This window comes from Gallus gallus, chromosome 1 (genome assembly GCF_016699485.2).
Source record: "Gallus gallus isolate bGalGal1 chromosome 1, bGalGal1.mat.broiler.GRCg7b, whole genome shotgun sequence".
NCBI lineage: Eukaryota > Metazoa > Chordata > Aves > Galliformes > Phasianidae > Gallus > Gallus gallus.
The window spans coordinates 51,822,721-51,847,880 of record NC_052532.1 but is presented as its reverse complement, the minus strand read 5'-3'; the positions used below and the strand labels follow the sequence as shown (position 1 = coordinate 51,847,880).

Below are 25,160 nucleotides of genomic sequence, written 5' to 3'. Positions count from 1 at the left end.
GCTGTCTCCTGCTATGAGTTCAAGATTAAATGTCAAAATGCAGTTTTTAAGTGTTTGATTCCTTTCACAAACCATTCACATTAGCCCAAACAAATTTCTAGAGACCATGACCATTTGAAGTTGTTTAGTTTTGATTGATTGTTTTTAGATTGATTGTTTAGATTTCCCCTGCAAAAGTAATGTAAGTACCATCCCTGCAGAAAAACAAGCCTGTTGCCACCTTCTGTGTTGTCAAACAAAAAGAATTCCATTTACGACGAGGCTGAATTCAACCAGCTTGCTATAATACTCAGCCAAAAGAGACTTCACATATAACGGCTGTAACAAGGCAATAGTTATTCACTACACTAAATGACCTGGTGTAGGAACTGAGCTGGGGAGAAGGGCAAGCAAAACTGAACAAGGTCGAGCTAAATCACATATTTCAGCAAGCAGGAATCCTGCAGCTTGTGCATCAGACCACTAAAGCAAAGGAGCAGCACTTAAGGAAGTGGACAGAATAAGTTTTACACACAACTCACCTGGGCCTGGAAAGTCTCCATCTCACTCAGTCTATTTTCTGCAGCTAGCTGCTTCTCCTTAACCTTTATTAGTTCTTCTTCCTTGGCCATCATCTCTTCTTCCTGTCTGCTTACTTGCAATAGGGGCTTCACCTGAAAAGGATACCAAGGGAATGGGATGTATTTAATGAACATTGAGAACACAACAAAATGCTCTTGTACATCACGAGAATCCAATAAAACAACGTTTTTTGTAAGTATCATATCTGAAGGACTGATCAATTACTTCATTATGAACCATGGGAGAATCACAGAGGACTAAATACAATCTATTTTGCCACTAACCCTCTGCTTGCCTGGCTAACCAATATTTCCCCCAGGGTGGGATAATTCAGGAAGGCAATGGGTAAAAAATTCCAGACTCTCAAGGAGTAAGCAGTAATAACAGTAAAATAGATTTGCCATCCAGTGGGGCAAATTACAGTTCACGGGCAGTCAATGTAAACAAAACACCACCACCACTCATCTCTGTGCTTCCCCACCAAAAACCCTAGAAGTCTTCATAGGAAGAAGAAAACTAGTTTCAACTCTGATTTAGCTGCAAAGTCTCCATGGTTGAAGAGCAAAAAATCCCATGAGTTTGGGAAAAAGACCATTTCTTCATGTGCTCATTGTCTTTATAAAGATAAAATATGTACAAGTCTAACAGTAGAATCAGACTCCAGTGTTTTCATTGGGCTTTCACAACTCTGGAGAATGAGATGACACACCTCTCTCCATGTTAACAATCTTTGTCTAGCTAAACTGACTAGCCATGTAGTGAGTGAGTTTTTGAAGTGATATACTACCGAAGCAAGCAATCCTCTTCTATGCATAGAACACTAAATGATGACTTCTGCTTTTCCACATTACTTGCACATAGCCTTGCACTTTTTTTTTTATGCAGGCATACTGCACAGATACAAGATATGTCACAATGTTCTCTATCTAAATGAATCAAGATGCAGTTATAAAAGCAAGCCCAACTGGAAAGGAAGTGGTTTTTTTTTTTGTTGTTGTTTTGGGTTTTTTTTTTGCTGTGGTTCAACCTGAGAAGTTTAAATCACAACTACAAACTCTTGCCAAAACTCTTATAAATGAAAAAAATATTACCTTGGTGAACAACCTCCACCACTGCCAGTTCCGCAGTTTCAAGTAGGCAGCACAGTTCCTCTGGAGCACCTTCATGGCTGTCAGCTGCTGCTGGCGCTTGGCAAAAGCTCTACAGAGTAAATGGAGATCAGATTACGAACCCACAGTGGGACACCAATCTCTCAACCAAGACCACTCTCGGATAACAGAACAAAATTTGCAGTGAAATTCCTCTAGTTTTTTAAAGTCTTTTTCTGCTCAGGTAAGACTGGTTATCTTTTCCTTTACTCAGTTTCCTCTGTATTAATAAAAGCTTTTCCTTCTTATCTTAGAAGCCACATTCTCACTTCCCACGAGGAGATATGAAACAGAGGTGTTTTGTACCTGACAGACACTACTCTTGTTTTCAGATATGTACCATTTGCAGTCCTACCTAACAGCTTCAGAGAAATCCCTGTGCTAAGACCTTTGAAATATCACATTTGTAGCTTGCAGCTCTTTCACAAAAAAAAAAAACCAAAAAACAAAAAGCCCAGACCTAAAAGCTGCCTGGTGTATTGCTGTATAGTGCTCCTATGGAGGGAAATAGGCTTTACTGGCCTGTATGTAGGACAGCAGCATATATATTTTCTTGCATGTGCTAGAACTCAAGTATTACACAGACTGGACAACTCTAAAACAATTATCAGCTGTTATATACGATGAACAAATCATGGTCTTTCTGACAAAAAATAATTTGTAGTCAGCTTTTTTTTTTTTTTTTGGAAGAGAAACTTGCACCTGAAGAGTAGAAATACATATGTTTATAATGTACTTTATAAAACCCGATCCTTACTTTCTGGCCAGGTAGCCTCTGCAGCATGCTTGGAAGCCAATAATGACATCTGTGATTTTTAGATCTCTTTCTTCTTCAAGATGAGCAAGGACTCCAGCTCTGAAAAACACTTTACTCTGTCCAATTCGGTAAAGATTAGAATCCAGCTCCAATGCTTTGATCTAAAATGAGAGAAAGAGAAGAATACATTTATTGCAAAGATTGCTCCATGTCACAGTGCAGCATATATATCTCTCACAGCTATAAGATACCCCTTTTCTCCCACAGTAATCCACTCAGGTCAGCCAACACTGGTAACTCCTGCAAAAGCCCTGTCTCAATTAGAAGATTTGGAGCTCAGCCAAACACGACATGAAACAGAGGCAATATAAGACAGAAAACATGTTAGAAGGCAATTCTTTAATATAGTACCCAAAGCTACAATGGATGCCATAAGGAATATTTTTTTCTTTCCAAAAGCCCTCTTCCTTTCCTAAGAAGAATACATCTGTTGATTCTTCATATTTAATTTTTCCCAACTCTAATCTGAAAGGCACCCCAACAAACTTTTCCTTCTTTTAAAGGATTTGTTGTCAATACTTACACCAGTTCAGAGGAAGGAACTATATTCCTCTGAGACAGAATAAACAGGAATTCCTTAAATTCAATTCAGTGTCCCCTAGTCATCAAGTTACAAAGCCAAAACTTGCCCTCTGAAGCAGGCATTTCTGCAGAAATTAGAGTTTTCATTGAAAGTGTTTGCAGGCATTTACAAGAAGTTTGTTGAAGCTTGTACTTTAAGTAAATAACTAAAGATAACAATGCTTCTTAACATTTTGATTCAGTGAATACTGTTGGTATCTAAAAGTGCACACATCTGTGGAAAAAGAAAGACCCTCTTTGCCCATGATTATTGAACCTCATGTTAGTCAAGAGCCTTCAACAGTGAAGGCAAGACAGTTTTCTGCACCTTCCTTCTCTCAGACAAAACATCTGTCTTTCGAATTTCTGTCTGTGTGTAGAAGATACATTTAATATGCTTACAGAATGCACAACCCCAGCTTCCTCACCAGATCCGTAATGTTTATTCTATTCAGAGTTTATGGAATGTCTTACCATCAGCACACAGGCTTGTTTTCCATCCATAAATCCTTTAGGAATTGCATTTGGAGTTAAGATTTCATATCTGAAGAGCAGAATGCATTGGATTAATTACATAGTTATATATGAAAACAAAAAACACTAGTTCCTATCACATTTTGACTTTAACAGCTTATGGTCTTGTTAGAAGAAAAAATTGCACCTGTAGACAAAAGAACATGAGGCAGCAATCTTGCATAGGGTCCTACACTCCTTAAAAGACAAAGATACTTTTGGGAGGCTTTGTGCAGGGGAATAGCCAGGGGTAGATGCTGTGGTGCAACTGCCTTTCAAAACAGCATTGATTTAGTTGTAACAAAATACTTCAGTTTTCACACGTATATCTTTGTTAAGGTAGAGACTAATTCAGATTATTTTCTAGTTTTTACCTTTGTCTGAATTCCTGGAATACAACTCTGTTGGGGAAACCCTGACGACAAATACGGATTCCCTCCAACACTCCATTGCAGCGAAGTTGATCAAGGACCAAGTGGGGGTCGAGCTTTCCAGCCTGGTACGGAAAAAAACATTTACTTAATATCATTAAGCTTGTACAAAAGAGGCTTTACACCTTGCCTCCTCCCCTTTTTTGTAAAGCAGCCGGTTCTCTGTTTTTTCTGGTTATAAGAAATTGAAAGCTTTTATGCCACCTTAGAAATAACTGCAAAGATCAGTCTCCCAAATTCTGGAAAGTGTACCATTATTTAAGATAACTGCAAAGAGAGATCTTGACTAAACTGGATGGCTATGAGATCTGTTGCAAAAACTGGGAAGATATAACACCCAGTTGTACTCTGCCAAAGAACTCCATCTATGACTGCATGGGCGGTAGTTCTAATCTCCTTTACCTTTTTCTCATGGTTGGGGATAATGCAACGGACGAAGTTGGGGTTGGTGTTCCTCAGGGTGGCCATCAGTTTAGCCAGCTGTTCTTTGTAAAGTTGTCCCACTGTTCGGAACATACCCTTCCTGGTTTTAAAGGCTCCCGGCAACGCTGTTTCTGACATGCCAGCTACCTGATCCAGCCCAACAATACGATCAACTAGAGAGAGCACAAGAAAGGGCATTAAAATTGAGCCACAACCAGAGGAAACATTGGTCTGTACAAAGAACATCTGGGTAGAACAGGATAAATGAGAGGAGCTGCAGGATCCTTTTTGCTTCATCTCTACACAGATGTCGACTCCTGTACAGAACTTGTGCAGGGATAGGAGCAGGAAGGAAAAAAAAGCAACAGCTCACTACAGGAAGTTTGAGTGATGGAATCAAACTTACTCCCAAACATAGCCTACTGATGCTCTGGAGGGCAGATCTGGAAGAGCAATCTAGAAGGGTGTTTCAGATGCTTCCACTTGCTTAGGTTACAGTGAAAAACAAGAAACCAAGAGTTCTAGCTGCTAGCCCACCAGAGTCAACTATTCGTTAACTCTGATCCAGAAAGGGCTACAGTTAGAGAAAAAGCCCAGCTTGACTCTTCAGTCACAAGCAGAATTGCCATGGTTGGTGATCAGAAAAGCCATATCTACTTGTTAACTGAACAAACACGGTTAAAGGCATGATAGACACTAAATCCCAAGATAACCACTGCTTGAGTTATTTTGGAGTACAAGTGTTCTATGACTTACAGACACAAACAATACCACTAGGAGATAGCCAGAACTCCCTGCCCCAACAGCTTCTCCACTATGCCACAATGACATCCAAGTACTAATGAAGCTATCATCTTGATGGGTAAGCTCCAAGATTGTCCTTTTCAATAGAAGCCAGTTGGATCTGAGAGTATCAGCAGTCAGAAGAAACCAAAGCATTCCTTCTTCTCACTGTTCTATCATGTAGAGATAAAGATTCACACTCACAACCGCTATGAATCCCCACACCCTAAGGTACTTTTTCTCAAGGGCTTCAATCTACTATCTCACTACTATCCTCAGTGATTGCTTGATGCCTACACTCAGGCTCCCTGTCTTACCTTCTGAAAATATATAACTTATGCTCAACTGGCTTGATTAAAAGAACTTGTCAAGAGAAATCCCCACAAACGAAGAAACAAGAAAGGACAGACACTCTCATTTACAGTTAATGTCAGTTTACAACTGCTCACTTCTAGAGCAGCCATTAGAACAGGGTCAAAGCTGTCTTATCAGAAAGAAAAGAAGGTTATGTTACTAGATGACACCACAGGGAAATCCACAGAAGAGTGTCCCAGATTCTGTTTGGAACAGTCCTCTTAAAAACTTGAGCCCCGCCATCGACATCAAGATGGCAAAAAGGACAGTCACTTGCAACAGAAGATCCAGCTAAGAACAATAGATGAGATCTGATCAACTGTGGTTCAGTCAACATTCTAACTCCAAAAGGCACGTATCAGCCTCACACAGCAAAGGCCTTACTAGGTACTACTTGCTGACGGATATTTTTCATGTAGTACCAATTCCTTTTCCAAACTAACTTTCATTTTTGTGATCTACAGCTGAAATCAACCCCTAACACTAGAATCAGCATTAAATTGAATTTCAGTTTTAACACAGTCTTAGAAATCTTTCTTCTAAATTTTGGAATGAAATATAGCCTTACTAGTTCTATGTTCAAACATTTGACGGGAATTTGCTTTTAGTTGTTCCCATGAAAGTCTTGCAAGAGCGCCTTTAGTGCCTGAATGTGTCCATATTTGTCTTGTACCCACTCACAAGGATTTATTTTTTTTTCAGTCCGTGAGGAGCTACTAGCACAAAGCAAAGGAAATGAACAAGAAAGACAAGCAGGTATGACAAAGGGACAAAGAGAAGTTAATGGAAGCATTTCTTGCATGGCTCTAGGATGCATTACACACATGACACAACAGCTGGATTTCTCAGTCACCTGGTTCTAGATGAAGAATAGGAAAGTGTTGATAGAAATAGGCTCTCTGAACGTTCTGCATCTCTGCAACAGACAGAGACGTCAAAGAAAACCCATGACAGAAAGTGACAGCAACAGTAAGACTCAAAAGCAGATAAACTCAGAGGAGATAGAGTAAAATACTGAACAACACTGCGGCAAAAACACGCTAGTTGCAGGACAGAAAAACCTAGATTCAACCTCAGATCTTGCATTTGAGTGTTGCAGCTAAGCAAGCTGCTAGGACATATTGGTGTGTTCATATTTTAATGTGGCATTCTCAATTTGGAACAATAGTTGCAGTATATGCAGCAAGCTTAATGTAAGTCAATGCACATGAGACTTTCTTCTGTGTTAAGTGAATTTTAAATGCAATACCAAGGTCTAAGCAAAGGAAGGACTGGATAATATTCATCTTGGCGGTTTAGTTCCCAGGGAAAAAAAGTAACATAGATCACAACAGATTTTTGATGAACCAACAAATTTTTCCCTGTAAAACAGGAAGAGAAAATATATGAGATTAAATTTAACTACATACCATCTTTCCACAACTCAGACACAAACTTATCCGATGACTGATGGAGAAGAGTAGCAATGTTATCATTCAGTGGATCCATGTTCTTCATCAGCCACTCATCTGCTTTATAATCCACCTGGGGAAGAAAAACACGTCAAGAAACTCCAGAGCATTTTCTGCAGCACAAGATCCAGCAAGATTCTGCAAAGTCTAGAAAAGCAGCACCAAGGTTTGCATAATCAACAACAGACAACCTAATTATTCTTGAATGTGTCATCTAAGCAAGCATACCTACAAACACCAAACCCTAAAAAAATGCTGAATCTTCTGTTCTATCAGTAAAGGGAATGGATTTGCAATGCTAGCATCATCATCCTGAGTGTGAAGCAAAAAACTGCTGCACCACCATTACTGGTGACAAAATCTTGATGCAAGGTTTCTGAAAAGTATCTCTAATCCCATTAAGTCACAGAGAACAAATTTAAGTCGGTGTCAATTTGACATGTTCTCAACTATACATACATAATTTGCAGATAAATCTCCTTAGGCCCCGTAAGGTCTACAGCAATATAGCTGTAGAATATAGAAATAGCTTTGTGAAGTCTCCCACCGACTTCCTGTGTCTTCCCATACACTTTCGTAAGTAGCTACTTCTAACAAAAAGTAGTTATGCAGTGGAAAATAAGGCAGACATTTTTCTCATGCAGTTTAGCTATTAATTCTTTACCTTGCCAGCATAATGTATGATACAGAAGTCAGCTTTGTCTTTCAGCTGTTTTGGCTTCTGAAATTTGGGGTGCGTGCCTTGTTCTTGTACAACTTTTTCCACAAAGCTTTTGTCTGTTGCTTTTGGGAACCAGCACTCTTCATCCAGCAGGGCCAGTATACCAGGGGGGCCAGCCTTAAAAGAGGGAAGCATCCGAACGTCATTAAGAACATGACTGCATCAGTAATTAAAACCCTTGGACAGCTAGGAAAAAAGGACACCTAACCACGATCCCTGTCACATTCACTCATCCTGTGGTATCAGTTCAACTGCTGCCATAGTAATAGAAATTATTAATAATCTCTCAAGATCCTCTTGTGAAATCATTGAATCATAGAATGGCCTGGGCTGAAAAGGACCGCAATGATCATTGACTTCCAACCCCCCTGCGAAGCGCAGGGTTACCAACCACCAGATCAGGCTGCCCAGAGCCACATCCAGCCTGGCCTGGAATGTCTCCAGGGATGCATCCACAACCTCTGGACATTTTTTATAGAAGGTCTCCTTCATGACACTTGTACAGGGTGTTTTAAGTGAAAAAAATGTATTTTTTTTTAATAAAAGGAACACTACAGAAGACCAGAGCAGAAAATTGCAGAAACTAGTTCCTACTATTGGAACATCTACTGTGAAATGTGTGAATTTCCAAGTGAAAGCAATAGAGGTTCACAGCCTCTCTTCACGCTTGTAAGCAACAAAGGAAGTTCACACTACTTAAGCTAAATTGCACTTATGCAGCTAGCACCATGCAGTTCTACACAAAGATAATGTTCTGAGAAGAAAAAATGGGTGACAAGGTGATCTGTTTGCATGCAGTACTTCCTACAGAACTGATACTACCAGTTTTATTGACAACATACTTTCAAACCAAGAGAAAACTGTTCATTTCTGCTTCTTATCAAACCACAGTGTCAGTAGAGGATTACAAAAGCTAGCTGTATACGGAGACTAGCTTTTCTATGACGCAGCTAGTGCAGCCATTTCTTGTTGTTCAAGGACAGGAGAACGAGCTTCTTACCGGCTTCTCTATGAGGTCAATGCAGGGCTGCAGGTCCAGGCCAAAGTCAATGAAATTCCACTCTATGCCCTCCCTCTGGTACTCCTCTTGCTCCAGAATGAACATGGTGTGGTTAAAGAGCTGCTGCAACTTTTCATTTGTGTAATTGATACACAACTGCTCAAAGGAGTTCAGCTAATGAAGAAAAGGGTAGAAAGATATTTGAACGGTTGCTTTTGAAGGCACATCTACTATTCTCCTAGCAATAATCACCACCCTTATAACCACATTTATAGTTCAGCAACTCTAAGCTAGTGTTCTTGTCTAACTTCTAACCCATTTGCTTATGAACCGCATTTCCTGTCACAAGCTACTGAAACACTGCGTCAGTCCCAAGGGAAATTCACACGCTGCTCCTCAGAATTTGCAGAAGAATGTTTTGTCATAAACAACAGAAGAATTACTGTAGCCACTTAACCCAGGAGCAGAAAAGCCTCCGGTTTTCTCACAAACTCAGAGCTGGCAAGTCCTCTTCATAGGAAGGGGAAGCAATGGAGGTCTGCAGGCAGATTCATGTGCAAGATTCATCTGAAAATGTGTATTGGGAAGCTCTTTTTTAATCCTCTTTAATGTATAAAATCAGAACAAGAAAACCGAGCAAAATTTCTTCATTGTGTCATGAATTCTTCAAACTGTATGGATAAGGCTAAAAACCAAGGATGTATTTTCATGTTAGACCATACTTAATTTAATGCAGCTGCTGGACAGAGTGGTTCTGTTCTACTTCCTCCATGTTCCAGTAATTCCTAACCATGCATTTCCACTCCCCTCACATTTTTATGAGATGTAGCAACCATTAAACCAAAAGTACAGGTAGATCAACAACGTGATCAGAGAGAAACAAAGCAATCTTCCTGTGGCTCAGTTCTCTATTTCATTAATAAATGAACTAAGTAACCTTGCAGCTGCACAGAAGCTAGAGTCAGAAAAGCACATGCTAATAGGAGTTGCCTGACTTGTTACCTGCCTGCCATGGGGATGGCAGGATAGTTCTTTTCTGGTGTCAGCCTGTGACTATTTAAGACTAAGCATAATGCAAAGCCACATTCTGAAGCTGTAGTTTCATGGACATTATGATTTAGTCTAACAGTTCACTGTTACCTATAGAGGGAGCTCCCACTTTCCCTTTTCCATCTCTCCTTCAACTTTCCTTCAGCTGCTTCTTTCCTACATTTATCTTGCATCAGTTTTTGTGCTTAGATTCCCCTTCACAGACTGACTCAATTATACACCACCCTAAGAAAAACAGTATCTGCAGTGCTGGAAAATTGAACCGTACAAGAAGGTGCAGCTAGGAACAGCAGAAGGGGAAAGGTGAAAGTTTACCCCTTTTCTTCATCAAGAAACTGTTACATCAGTTTAAATAGATGTGAAACCAGACTCTGAACCCTGATTTTCACACTTCTCACAGAACACAGAATATATCAGAATATGATGAACCTGATTTGGTCTCCCCTTTCTTTGTCTTTTCAAAAGTCTTTGTCAAAATTAAGCAGCAGAAAGACTTTCTAACAATTCTTAATGATGCTAATAGGTTTCAATGGTTCCTATTTTTAATGCTTTGGGATAAACTAATGGGACAAAATTTTAACTCCACTGGACATTTTAAAGACTTTTTTTGTAGGCTAGCAAACTCATGCTGAATTATAGAGAATCACAAGTGTCTGGAACTATGAAAATAATGGTGATGCACGTGACAAAAAGGATGTAAGCACCAGAACAGAAAGCAATGAGATAACAATATTTGCAGCATATACAAACTTAGAAAGAATGAACTACTTGGACACATTATTAAATAACCTGACAGTTCAAATCAGCACGAATCTCAAATAAAAGCAGGATACACATGATTTCCAAAACCACTCTATTTTATTCCAGCTTTAAAACTATTTCCTTTAACAATTTCCTACCTTGCTCCATGGTAAACTGTGCTGAGTGCAGGGAGCTGACATCTCCTTACCTCAAAAATCTCAAAACCAGCAATGTCCAGGATTCCAATGAAGGATGCACCCTGTCGCTTGGTCTTATCCAGCGCCTTGTTGATGCGCATAACCAGCCACCGGAACATCCGTTCGTAAGTGGCTTTAGCCAGAGCCTCAATGGCAAAGTCAGCCTATGCAGAAAGACAAATATCAGGAGTTGCACTATAATAGTGATATTCCATAAGCAGGAGCAAAGAATGTCCTAATGAAATAGGATGTCAAAGTCAACTTTCAGGACCCTGCCTACCTGAGAAAACATAGCCTAATATTCAATAAAAAAATAAATAAAATCAAGTCCCTTCCAAAGTAATACAGTATGTTCACATATATCCAAAGAAAAGCATTAAAATTACTTTGTAATTTAGAATTTGTGAAAGTTACTTTTTCCCCCTCAATGCCGTTACCCTACCCATGATTAACACAAAAATAAAACATACGGTGTAAGAAATCAAATGTCAAAACAGGAAGACAGTCTGTGAATATTTCTACATCTCACTTTTCCTTCCCAATCCTTCTCATGTTATGGGGCACGTTTATTTACTCCAAGAATAATGATGTGTTTATGAAAAAAGCCATGCAGAGAGTAAGCAGGGGGATTCACTTTATTTAGGAAGCCATTAGCTTCTAGTTCAGGTTTCATTTAAGAACACACTCAGCACAGCCTGATTCAAGACTATTAAGAAACATCCAAGCAGTTTCAAGGGTGAGATACAAATTCTTCCACCCGAGCAGCTTGCCTACTCAGAAATGGTGTTTTCTATATTATAGCAACTTGAAAAGGTCATCCTTGATAGAGCACTGAAGAAACTTACTCCCCTGGGACAGCCAGTCACTAAAATTAGGAGAGTTGTGCTCTCATTTTTTCCTCTTATGAGAAGTGCTAAAGGGGCAGGGGTGATTTCTATTTTTATACAGATCAAGAGAGCTAATACTAGAAGGAACACAGATGCTATATTATTCAAGTGCAACTGCCAACATTGCAGCCATGAAAACGGCCATTAAATTCTAAAGAAAATTTTAATAGATTTGTTAGCTCTGTGACAGCAAAATTAAAGACTGAAGTACTCATTCACCTGTACAGAATGCCTACCTGTTCTTTGGTCTGAGCTTTCTGGACATAATCTCGTCCAACTTTGATGCGAGGAGTCAGAATACCTCTGGTGAAGTCCGTCACGTTGATACCCAGAAGATGAGACACTTTCTGAGCAGCTGAAGAAGGAAAAGGAAACAACAAAGATATTACTGTGTTGGGTCTTTTTCTGTTCTTCTTAAAGAAAACAAGACAAAGAAAACACTTCTGCAACTGCATTCCCAGGACAGTAGCGACTGCTCTCAAAAAGCCACTAAATGAAGAGCAGGTTAATGAAACAAAGAAACCCTCCCAAAAAACTCTAGCAACCCATACTTGAGGTTACAGGTTACTTTAAAAGCCACAGGAGTCCATTTGACACAATACTCTCACATACCACTAAGACATAACACGGAATCCTCATAAAGTTCACATTTACCATCAAATTAAAGATGCCACCAGTGACTGACTTCTTAATCAAACCAATTGTACTGTCTTCATCTACTAAGCAGTTCTTGGGGCAACTCTTTTTATTTCAGATTAAAATGCCAAAAAATCAAATGGCTTATTCTACTTCCCAAGGTGCCATTTGAAGCACATTTTCTACCATAACAGCCAAAAATAAAAACATTTAAAGATCAACTAGCTACCTCTTACATTTCTGCAGTAATTCTATAATGGAACTTTAAGATGCCTTCCAATATGCAGATTTCCATTGTGTGAAATATGATGCTACTTACACGTGTAATAATAGGCAATAAAATTAGAAGGTGTCTAAATATGAAGTTAGTAAATATTCCTTAATCAGGTATGTAAGAAGTAGTCATTCTTAGCATGGTTAAAACAGACACAAGCTACACGTTCCAGTAGAGTAAGCCTTTTCATCTGGTCACTGTTACGTGTACTTTCTGTCTAGTTCTTTAACAATAACAGTGCCACATTCCTGCCCATGAGTGGTTGCAAATCCACATTCAGCAAGACAAAGCATTGTTTTTTTTATTTCTATGAAGGGGCATGTCGTCCCCTTTGACAGTAAGTCACTTGATAGAAAAAAAGGACAGCAGAATTCCCTATATACTGTAATTGATTTTTCTACTTGCAAGAACTTCCTGTAGGCTTTTTTTCCTGCAATTTTCTATGGAGAATTTTTTTTTTAGGGGTGTAGGGGTAGGGAAAAGAGATTGATTACCTGTATTGTCTGGCATAGAGGCTTGGTCTGTGTTGCGCTCCTTCTTGAAGACTATGTTGCCAAGCTGAAGAACACCTGAGATAACCTTCAGAAGACCTTTTGAAATAATAACAGCTCAGTGTCAGACATCAGCAAAAGACCCAGTATGACCCAGTTAACCACGTCATGAAAAGTAAGAAGCTCTTCTCAGTAGCTAAAAATCTTTCTGGAATTTGGGGGAAAAAAACACCACAGATAAGTAATTCCTCTACAGGACTCCCATCCAGAACGCAGGACTTTCCCTGCTTCTCCAGTGCAAGACTATGCAGCCTGGGAATATGCCCATCCTCAGCATCACTACAGTATAGTTGGAGACAAGATCCAGAGTCACGTCTCAACCAAAAAACATGGATGTTATAGATGTTTGTTCCTGACAACCAAATTCACTATTTTCTCAACAAGTACTGTTAGACAAATGAAAGATACAGTTATAAAGAGTGCAAGTCAATTAAGAGAAAGAAGTTTCTGCTCCTTTAACTTCATATTACTTTCAGCTCCCTGATCAAGATCTGGAGACCATACAGACAAACTACAATATAGGGAGGGCAGCAGGATGTGGGCGAAAGGGCCTGTACCATAACTAATCACATGCTGAATCATCTCAACCATTATTAAATTATAGAGTTGTACTTTTGAACAGTACAAATGCAGCATCAGATATTAGGACTGGGATAAAAAAAAAAGTTCAGTGTCACATCAAGCTAATTTTCACTATGTATCTATCAAAGCTCAATGCAATACAGCTTCCCGTTGCCTTGAAAAAACTGGTAGTCACTCATAAAAATGGTTGTATGCCAAAGATTTTTTTCCATCTCCTAATGTTTTACCTACTAAAGGAACAGCAGCTTTAAAGCAATATCTTTTTGATAGCAGAACAAACAAAGGCTCCACAGATTCTACATCAGGACTAACAGAGGAGAATCATATATGCTCCCAGTGGCATGTTTTGAAATCCAGTGTTTTGACAGCTGAGTCTGGAATCCTGGCACTTGGACATACAGCTTGTTTTGATGTTGTCTCATACATGGAGAAAGCTAGCGTTTAGATTATACTTCAAAACTAAGTAATCTTACTGCCCAGCCAGCTACTCTATATATTCTTATTTTAAGCCTAAAGGAACTTCATACCTTGAATGGCAAATACAAAATACTACAGTTATCTTTGCTGTAGTGGTTGGAACCAATAGCTCATCTATGTGACAGCAAAGACATGCCCTAGAGCATACATTAAAAACAAACAAACAAAAAAACCCACAAATCAAACAACAACAACAGAATACAGTAGGACATCTTAGCAATAAATTAGGCTGCCAATTACTTAATTTTGTTTAGGCAAACATGTCTTCAACTCTATATAGCAGTTTCAGTCTTAGATGATTTAGGATATAGTATTAAGTTGTGGATAACAAAAGCATGGATTTATAGCTGGCTGCACTGTGAAGAGCAACAGCTAAGGCACAAGCACATATTCCAGCCACAAGAGCTACAGTCTCCAGAAGAGGAAGCAGTGACCTCAAAAAAAAACCCACAGATGCTTGTTGCAATGTAGGAAAAAAACGTTCTAGTTTTATAAGACCTTATACATCTACAAACTGAAATTTGGCAGAACATTGGTTCCCAAGCAGTAAGGCAGATCATAAATGAGAGCACAGAAAAAGTGAATAAGCATTGTTGCACTTTGTGCTGGCTTCATAAATTCTAGAGAACTGTGCTCCCAGAATCAGACAATATTAATTTCTGATCAGCAGTTCAGTATTAAGCTGGAAAGAAAGGCACGACGAGCAGGCCATTTTCAAAGTACTAATCCAGCCAGTACTAGATTAGATACTTAAAAGCCATTGCTTAGGGAGCAGGGGAGCACACAGGTCTTGCATTACACAAGAGAGTGAGGGAAATCTTGTATCTTGGACGTGTTACTCACAAACCAGATACACAGCCCTCAGACTGGGATTAAAACCAGCAAACAGATGAATGTTTTCATTGGCAGTTTGACTTCTAAGATTGAATGTATGAACTGAAACTATGCTGGTATATCCTGAGGTGGGTTACTCCAAAGCTACTACGCTCACCACTTGCACCCTGCTCATTTTGGGTTTGGGCTGGAGGCAGGAGAAACAAAGTAACAACAAAAAAAAAAAAACCAAAAAATGGAGAGAAACCAAAAATAAAGGTCTAGAGATGTGACCTATCTCCTCCTTGATTTTCTTGCATTTCAAGCTCTCCAGAGGACTCATACCTATTTGTTCCTCATCTGGGATGCCCATGATCCTCATTGCTTCCATGGTCTCCTGAAACATATCTTTGTCTTGCTGACCCGGGATCGTAACATGTCCATTGGAAAGGAAGCGGTATTTGTTGTAAGGCTCCAGAAGTAGATCAGCTTAAGAAAAAAAATGAGAAACAAGTTACTGTGCTGTTATTTTAATAGACAAGCTACCACTGAGAGCACATTTCTCACCTGCATATACTAGCAGGTGCTGGATGAATCTAAGATTAAGATCAGTTTTACTAACAGATGAAAATATTATTTTATTTTAAAATAAAAATTGAGTTTTTCTGCCTTATTTCTTTCTATTCTTTCATCTGGAATACTCCACTAAAGTGCCAATCATCATTATGCCCCAAGTCTAAAAATGCAGGGATTAACTTTGAAGTAAATTTGCCTTCAACTTCAGATATCTTAGTTGTTTCAAGTCACACGAAGGTTAATATACAGCTCTTGAAATAGTAGCAACTACGAGAAAAGTCCTCTCTTTCTGTTATTCCTCCAGATCAATTTGCAGCTCTCACGCAACATGCAGTCTGATATTAGGCTGAGGCTTTAAAGGTAAATGTGCTAGCATCCTAGGGTTGCATAGGTGCCAGATGCTTTGCTCCATTCAGTTAAATGCTGAGCACATCACAGTAGGATCATTCCTGCACAAGAAGGGCTTACATCATACAAGACTAGACTAAACACAGGACAGTGATTTAGATAAGGAAGGGTGTAGATTCAATTCTGGCAAGGAGACAAGTGCAGGAAGGAACCAGAGAAGCAAGTTTTCAGGAACTGAGAAGTGCAGGGGGAGGGCAGAGGTATGTATGCGTATGCAGAAGTGGAGAAGGGGTGACCATAGCTAAGAGGCAGAGACAAGAAACTATGAAAGAACAGGTGCAAGTGCATAAAGAGCGTGGACCCTCTGCTGCAGTAAAAAGAGAACGCCATAACTACAACAAAAATCAAACTTACTCTTCAAATGTTCTCCTGCTCCAGACAGTAGGTAGTAGAAGATGTGAAAGGTTCTCTCCTCTTTGGCTTGACGAATTGCGCGTGACTTCTCCAGTAGATCTTCTGAGAGTTAAGGCATATGGCAGAATATACACATCATTTCCTCTTTTATCACAGGAGGAAACCTAGCAGTACTTGCTGTTCTCCTTGTGCCAATTAACAGAGGTATTGATTTAGCAATTGTTATCAGCCAACAAGCCGCTGAGTTCTGGTCTCAGTTCTGTCAGCCTCCGAACGATGGCTATGACAAGAGAATATTAACTGATAAACAGAGAAATAGCAGCCATTCATCTGCATTCACCTTGCACAGAGGTAAAAGTGGCTCATGAAATTCTAAAGCTATTTAGCAGTAGCAGTTTATACTGCCATCTCAGCTTCCTATGTTTAGAACATATTAATTCAGGAGAGATATCCACTGGGGTCACTAAGACCACAAAATACAATATAACTATAACAGCAATCCTGCTAGCAAAAATTTAAGTGCCTCCTGATGCCTTCTCAACTTCACAAACAAAGGTAAGGTGTGGTAAGTCTGCTAAGCATTATTACTGCCACTCTCAATACCTTGTTACCTTTAAGTGGTTACAAAAAGGATACAGGTCTCAATATTGGCACCAACAATGTAACCGTTGACATCAAAGTTGATTCTGATGAACTTGCCCTGAAAGGAAGTTATTGGCAAAAAGGTTAGTATTCAACCTATCCAGTAATTGCAATAAGCAGCAAATGCTAACCTGGCCTTTTTAACATAGGTAAGGAAATTCAGAACAGGTCAGACAAGTTTTATGCAAAACATAAGATCAGCCAATAGGCAAAGTCTACTGATCGCGACAGTGATTTAATGAACAAGGCACCAAACACCTTTAAATAAGGATGGACAGCCTACAATTCAAGTTAATTACGTTTTAACCTAGATTTCCCACAACTACTGCATTTTCAGTTTTCTGTGCTATCTGGTTCACACAGTTCTGCTTCCCTCAATGCCTAGCACCAACCATTTCCATTTAGCTCCAGCTCTGGCTTCTCAGTCTGCCTCAGACACTTGTCCATCTCTCCAGAGCAAGCAAAATAAAGATTGCTATTTGCTCTCCAGGAGAAAACCGACTGTAATAAACTGAGGATAAAAATTGATGCAAATAGTCCTGGCACAGGATCAGGTTCCTTCATACTAGAGACCTACCAGAAGTATTTTCTTTATAATTCACTGAATGAAATTCTGTTCCCAGATTAACTTCAAGGAAGTCAAACAGATAGCTGTCCTATCCCAGAACAGCACTGCACTCAAAACCAGAAAAAGTCCTCCCTCTGAAAAGCTCAGCATACTGGAAATCATGCTGGATAGTAATACTCACAAATCTTGAGGAGTTGTCATTCTTTACAGTCTTGGCATTTCCAAAGGCCTCCAGGATGGGATTAGCCTGGAGTAACTGCCTCTCTAGTTCCCCCTAGAGAGAAATTAGAAATGAATAAAGCAGGTAGCAGTTTGTTGCATTAAGCTTGGGTCAAACCAGCGCTGAGGTTTCAGTTCACACTAGCTTGGTATCTGTAGTAGAGAAGCCATATTAAACCTTAGAAGATGATCCCTTAAAACCTTCAAAAGGAGACTCATTAGTTATCCAGGCAAAACAGAAGCATTCACAAAAATGCTTTATTCCCTTCCCCAAGACAAGGGTGTCCCAGTGCTGTCTTTGTGTTAACAAGCAGCCCTTTAAAGTCACTTGGCCACAACACCCCACAGATTTCCCAGAGTCAAAACAAAAAAACCCCACCATTCCAACCAAGATCAGGCCCTCATCCCAGAAATGTCTTGCCATGTAGGTAGGAAGAGTGAGAAAAATCCTTTCTTGCTACTGTGAGACAGCTCTGAACTCTGCTAGCAGTAGATGAATAAGCTAGCCTGAAAAGTTGTAATGTTCGTAAAAACAAACAAACATGTATCTATCTATACATACAAAGAAAACAGCAATACCAAATTGCTCTAAGAGTCTGTTTTCCACAATATAAACAAGCAGAAAACTCTTTTGTAAGGAGGCACGCAGCAAAAAGAGAATTAGTGGTATCCCACAAACTGCAGGATCGCTCACATTCTACTGCCATATTTGCACACTCCTCCTCCCCTCAGGGAACACAAAATGCTGGAGCTGCAGAAAAAAAAAAATCAGAACTTTTATCCCTGCCAAGTAGTAGATCAACTGGAGCATGTACACCTTTCCCTTCAGGCTCTAGAGACATCTCTGGCTGCTTTTAAAAATATTTGTCCTTTGTGTTAAGAATATAGAGTTCTGCATATTTCAGGATTACTTGAAAAACTTCTGGAGACAGAAAATGACAGTTTAGATTAATGGTTCTCTTTTTAGCAGTTATCAGTATATATTCAAGACTTCCTGTGCGGAACAGATGGTAATTGAGTTTGATGTGTGAAAACTGGAATGCATGGGCAAAATATTTAATGGTGTTTATAAAGGAAAATTGTTGGCATTCATTTTTAAAGTGCATTATAGAACAGGTCACTGTCTCTCTGCAAAAGCAATAGAGTTGTGTTGTGCAGTTGTTGTTTTGTTTTTTAAAGAGGTGGTGCATCAGTAACCAAACAAAGAACTACGAGTGCTTCTTTTCTTGATTCCACAATCATCTCACTTCATGCTTGCAAAGTGCACTGCCAAACAAAATGCCAAACATGACCTCCAGTCCCTGCAGAACTGCACACACACACACACACACACACACACACAGAAGGGGCAGCTGCTGCAAACACTTCCATTCACTGTAAAGTATACATAACACGGGGGTTGGTTAACCATGGAAAGGGAAAGCTGGGATACCTGCTCTCTCACAGCAGAGCCAGCGTGTAGCTCTGTAAGGAGAAACTAAGGTTCAGTCCTTGAAACCATGTAGCACTCACATTTCCCTCTCCTATTCCCGCACATGTACTGACATGGGAACGCGTTTCCCTCACCACCCTGCAGTGAAGTCCCAGGCCTCTGTTTGTGACTACAAACTGTTGCTATGCAGGAGAGGTCAACATTGCAACTCAACTAAGGCACGAGGAGGAAAGAGATCAAAAGAGTCGCTTTTTCCTCTAAAAAGAAGGCTGAATCTGTTCAATTATTTGGTTAAAAATAAAACTAAGACCATGCTTTGCTACACAAATATCAAAAGTTTACAGAAATTTTCACTACCCAACCTCCTCTTAATTCCTCAGTAAGAAAGCGCCCTTAGTGTCACACAGGTGTTGGTAAACCATAGTTTGAAAGTGACTCAGTCTCTTGAACCACACCAAGGTAGAAACAGGTGTAAGAGAACACCAGCTCAGGGCTTATAGCAATACAGCACTGTGAGGAAAGGAGAAGGCTAGAGCTGGTCACATCCCTTAGTTCTCATGACTTGTCTGTTTGGAGATGGGCATCCAGAAATCACAGGTAGCTTTCACATCTCTTTTTTAAAGTACAAGATGTTGTTTCCCCTTTGGTTTTTGTTGGTTTTGTTTATTTGCTTTTAAACATTTCAGGGATTAGTTTCTATGTACTTTCCCACAACCAGGTGTAAGACTCTCAGATAACTGGATGGCAACAACACTAAGTTTGATGGGGAAGGTGGAAAGAGATCATCAATAATGTAATCTTTGTTACAAAGATTCAGACATCAGCAACCCGTGAACTCCTAATTAGCTGCAAACATTCTCATCTTCATGATTTAACAAGTCAGTAGAGAAGCAGAGGCTAAAAAGGGGAAAACATCGGTCCTAACTTCCACAAAGGAAGTTTGATTAAGTGAAAACGTATTTATATGATTCAATTCAGTAGGCCCCAAAAGCAGCTTTAATGCACTTAATACTCACACCATGCAGCTAGAAGCTATTTAGCTGAATATACTAATGCGTTGGACTTGGTGGAAGCAGCCACAACCTCCAAAGCAAGAGAGCTACAGCTGACAAATATGCTTCACAAATCAGATTTTGCTAAGATAGTTCAAAAAACAGGAGCTTAAGCTCAAAAATTCTACAAGAAGACATTCACGAAACCTTCCTGGTAGATAAAGTGTCACTACTTCTAACACTGACAAAGTTCCACATCTAGTCTTGCTAATCAGTGCCAGCAGTGGGTTTTTGGTATTGCAGCATGAAGGCTCGACACTGTTGTTTTCTATCTTAAAGAATAAATCTGTCAAGATCTCAGATGCTCAAAAACAAATAATGTATAACCCCTCATAATCTGATTCCAAGTTTAAGATTTGTAAAGGATTGTTGCCCAGAACGCTCCTTACCAACTAACATTTAAGAATCCACAGGTTACACAGTGGAAGAATCCTTAGCTTAAGCCCACGATTCTGTTTTCCACATTCAAAAAAAGAAAATGAAAAAAAAAGGAGAATGTTTCTAAATACAGCTACTGACAGACCATGGAAAAAGCCTTCATATGTCTGAAAGTTTGGCATGTAGAAGGGCTTTTTTTTTGGTCGTATTCCAGAAGTTACTTATTAGAATGTGTGCGCACAAGCACAGCATGCCTTATTCATATACTCTACACACATAAGGCATGCCTATACATTAAGCTACTACAAAAAACTTTTACTGAGAGATAACACTGGATGCACTTGGCATCTGGATTTCATTACACAGCTCACCAGTGAACATTTCCAAAGTGTTCAGCTCTGACTAACAAGCTCACAGTCCTGGAACACCCCGTCTGCAGGGCAGCCTTCCTCATCCATCTTTCTCTGCAACTTGCAGTCACATCTCACTGCTGGGAGGAGAAAGCTAAACACATGCCTACATTTATCTTACTAGGAACACCACACATACTACATATTCAATTCTATGAAAGTCTGGTCCAGTTCTATTGCCTCAGAGGAGTATTTTTCCAAATAAACTGTTCATGAACTCCTGCAAGAAAAGTCTTAACACGTAAACTAGTTTTTAGCACAGAACACAAGTATTCTTTCTTTACATTACTTTAGTCCCCAATCGAACATCCTAATAAAAAGATTATTGTGCACCACACACACACAAAAAAAAATCGTGAATTGTCTATGGGTTTGGTTTAGCTGCAGAAAGTGACATTGGTGTGGAGTGAAAAGCTGCTCAAAAAAAAAATAAATCACACAATGGGACAGAAAACGCATTCCTGGTGCAGAACGTGCAGTAAACGTGCAGCTCACCTACGAGGATACAACTGGTGAATTCGGCAATAGTCCACCGGGGGAGAGGGAGGGGAGAAAAATATAAGTGAGACATTTTCAAAGTCCTCCCACCATCACCACCACCCTCCTTTCATGTGCTGCTACTTGGCTCCTTTCCACCCTTTTAATGTTCTCCTCCAATTTCAAAGTTTTCAGCTGAGGTTCACTAGACTACCACTGCATTCTCCAGTTTTGAGACAGTACATGTAATAGCCAAGCCTAACATACAAAGGTACAGTAGACTGGAGACAACTCCTCCACAGAAGGATCAGTTTTAAACTTCCTGGACTGGTTATAAGCCTTATGTTTGTGTAAAAAGATCAGGAAGGGTGATGTTTCATTTACAGTGTTTCTAGCCCACGAATCCAAGAGGTTGTAGATGAGTTTATTCCTGCTGTAGCTCCATTGCATTCAAAGGAGGTTTGACTTAGAACAATGGTCCCCGGCTCATAGTTTTCAATAAACTTTTATTATTTCATAGTTCACTGTCCTCCTCAGTCCCCTGATAGATGTTACCATCTAAGCTTTTTTTGAGTAATGTGGCTTTTACCAATGACAACCAATACATATCTATTGTCCAAAGTCAGCACAACAATAAAGCATCATTAAATTAAACCCAGGTCTTACCTGGTCTTTTTTAGACTTGTGTGAGGAAGCAACGTGAGCCAGATACTGAATGACCTTCTTGGTGTTCTCCGTCTTACCAGCTCCTGATTCACCTCTGTAAAGAAAGTCTGCAATTCATTCACACACACACAAAAAAAGACAGGGGGACACATTTCTAACTCCAAAGGGCTACAGAGCTCCTTAAATCCACCCTGTCACAACATCTCTCTCAAAGCCAACAAAATTATACCAGAGAGTGGCATAAGTGTAGCTGGATGGAAGGCTACAGCCCTCAGCTAGTTTGCCACTGGGCATGGATTCTGCGTGCTGACACAAAGGAGGCAATACAAACAAGAACTATACTTTTTAGTCACTTAAGATACAAAAACTGCTACGTGGATGAGAAATAATCCAGAGGCAGCTATAGAGGTAGCAGTGAAAGGTAAAGAAATGAATCTTTCAGAGTGAAGGTCTCTGACTGAGGGCCAACCAATTTTGTTGTGTCAAGAAGAGAAACTGCTGTAATAAATAAGACTATCTATTTGTTACTACATCAGGCTCATCAGCACTGATGTTGTTAATCACAACAGTTGCACCAAATCTTAAGGAGTTCTCCAAGGCTTTGGACTCTCCATTGACAAAACCTTATTTCTTCAGGAGTTTGGGCTGACTGAAAATCTCCTTTCTTCCTTCAGTTCCCATGAACATTATTCTGCAGAAAGGATTAAATCTTGGAGGAACTGAAGTAGGACCTTCCTTAACCCTCCAATATTACTCAATTTGCTTGAGCCCACCCCCAAGTGTTAACTATTGAAAGAGTCCTCCAAGCAAGATTTTTAACACAGACATCCCAACAAGCTTGCAACTGTATATACTCACGTGCAAAGGATGGACTGATCCTCTCGGTCTAGAATAAAATTTAAAACAGTAGTCAGATTTAGACTTGAAAATTAATGTGACAGAAACAAATCAACACCAAATACAAAAACAGTAAACTCTGACAAGCATCATCAGAAATATGGCCATGTAACCCCTTTTCTGGAAGCAGAAGCCAACTTCCCACCATCTGCTGAAGTTAAATTTCAGCAGCGCCATTATGTTTTCTTCATCCGGAGAGAGAATATCGTTTGCATCAATTCTTCTGCAATCATCACAGAATTCTCTCACTGAATGTTTCTTTATCACAGGGATCATTTGATGCATAGGTACTTGTTATTCATCCCCTCTCCCCTTCCATTATTCTGGGTCCATACTGACTTGCAACAATGATCAGCAGAGCAGAGAATACATCTGGGAGGTGGAGAAAAAGGTGGAAATGGGGCAGGAATCATTAAAAATACTAAAGAACCAAGATCTCATATCAAGCTGAGGCTTCCACCCCAAAAAAAGAAACACTAGAAGCTCAGTGAGAAATTATTGTTACTTATTTTGTATGGAATGGGTTTGAAAGCTACAATGCTGAGCAGCAGCCTAAGTGCTATATAGATTACTTATTTGTGCCACCAATCCCTTTGTATTAACTGAGCAGTCAATAATAGCAGAATATTCTCTTTTTCATGCTGACAAGTTGCAAAAAACAGCAATAGAAATATTGTACTGAACGCTAAGCAGTAGACACGCTAATTCCTGTGTTCATTTCCCAGCTATGGATTACGAAATCTTTCCAGTTACAGAACTTACTTCACCCAGCCTATCTACCACTATCTTCTCCAACATCTTTAACCTCCTTTCAGCTTCCACCTATGATTCCACTTCCTCATAGGCAATCTCTGTCTAGTCTTCATCCCACAGCTCCTCAACCACTCCATGCAAATATGTTCCCTGCTTCTGCCTTGATTTCACTTTCCATCCACCCCTCCACTCTGAGTCCCACTTTAGCCCCCAGAGTCTACATCATATTCTCCCCCCAGTTGGAGGCACTGGGCAGACTGGAGAGTGCCTGTGCCGTGTACAGCTTTACTAGCTTGTAGGAGCCACAGGGGAAGTGAGACCTGTTCAGACACAGAACAGACTCAGAAACTGCAAGTCACGCACATAAAGCCCTGCATCACACAAGAGCTATTGAGACATGCACTGTGCCATCAAAATGCATCTATTTATTTATTTAGGTTAAGATCCAGTCTGAGAGCCTGAGTATCACAGCAGTTACATTTCATCTCGTTACTGCTCTTTTTCCACATTGTACTCCAATTTTGTGTCAGACTCCAGTCTGATCTCTAAACAGACTGCAAGCCCCAAGCGTTCATGAATAGAAAATTCACTCAATTCCTCTAGTAAATTATTTCAGCAATTGGTAGCTTTCATCAGTATGTTTAGAACAGTGACCGTCTTCACGTTTTAGATGCTTCTTTTCATTTCTCCACTTTCTTAGAGAACTTCAGTGCACTCAGCGCTCTCCCCGTTGGAGAACTGCTCAGAAGATATAACTGAGTCACCATTCAAGTTTCTTTGTGTGAGATAGTGAGATTGAACTCTAATTAGGGAAGGCTTTATAGTCAGGTAGACTTTCCATGGAACAGGAAAAGCAGGTGAACCTACCAAATTTGAGATTCTGTCTCTTCTTAAACTATTCTGAAAACAATATTGGAAACATTAAGTTTACATACTATGGAGAGGCAACCTGCTCTGAACTTGGTTTGCTGAAAACTGATTGTATTGAGATGAGCATAACAATTCAGAGGAAAATAATCTGCTTTATCCCCATTAATACCGTTCTCAGAAAGAGCTGATCAGCCTAGGGCTGGAAGAAAGCAACCAAAAGAAAATTGTCACTCATACAGTTTTGGACCAGAAAACACTACACATCCAAAACTAGACGCTGCAAGTTCATTAGCATTGCACATTCATTTTTTTCAAGTGCTGAATGTTATTCTTTTGCTTTTAAGATATGCACCCCTTTTGCTGAGGGAGAGGTGAAGGATGGACGCGAGGCAGCCTCAAAGGCCTCACCCATTCCAAGTTCCCAGTGGGTCAGTGGCTCAGCAGGCACATCTGCGTGACTGGGCACTGGGAAGGTGGATCAGGGGAA

At 39.8% G+C, this 25,160-nt stretch overlaps 1 protein-coding gene across 4 annotated transcripts in view; it reads right to left on the bottom strand.

Annotated features, from left to right (window-relative positions):
* MYH9 (myosin, heavy chain 9, non-muscle) overlaps window positions 1-25,160 on the bottom strand; it is an 85,790-nt gene that overhangs the window by 15,543 nt on the left and 45,087 nt on the right. For all 4 annotated transcript variants that reach the window (XM_046924106.1, XM_040671688.2, XM_046924135.1 and 1 more), the window contains 18 exons: window positions 23,012-23,039; window positions 22,154-22,247; window positions 17,701-17,793; window positions 16,946-17,009; window positions 16,310-16,408; window positions 15,317-15,460; window positions 13,043-13,138; window positions 11,875-11,993; window positions 10,763-10,915; window positions 8,764-8,937; window positions 7,707-7,880; window positions 7,001-7,115; window positions 4,434-4,627; window positions 3,975-4,096; window positions 3,562-3,631; window positions 2,467-2,627; window positions 1,653-1,761; window positions 522-653 (listed from right to left, as the gene is read on the bottom strand). In XM_046924106.1, coding sequence (XP_046780062.1) covers window positions 522-653; window positions 1,653-1,761; window positions 2,467-2,627; window positions 3,562-3,631; window positions 3,975-4,096; window positions 4,434-4,627; window positions 7,001-7,115; window positions 7,707-7,880; window positions 8,764-8,937; window positions 10,763-10,915; window positions 11,875-11,993; window positions 13,043-13,138; window positions 15,317-15,460; window positions 16,310-16,408; window positions 16,946-17,009; window positions 17,701-17,793; window positions 22,154-22,247; window positions 23,012-23,039 — 2,141 coding nt within the window. The remainder of the gene's footprint in view (window positions 1-521; window positions 654-1,652; window positions 1,762-2,466; window positions 2,628-3,561; window positions 3,632-3,974; window positions 4,097-4,433; window positions 4,628-7,000; window positions 7,116-7,706; window positions 7,881-8,763; window positions 8,938-10,762; window positions 10,916-11,874; window positions 11,994-13,042; window positions 13,139-15,316; window positions 15,461-16,309; window positions 16,409-16,945; window positions 17,010-17,700; window positions 17,794-22,153; window positions 22,248-23,011; window positions 23,040-25,160) is intronic.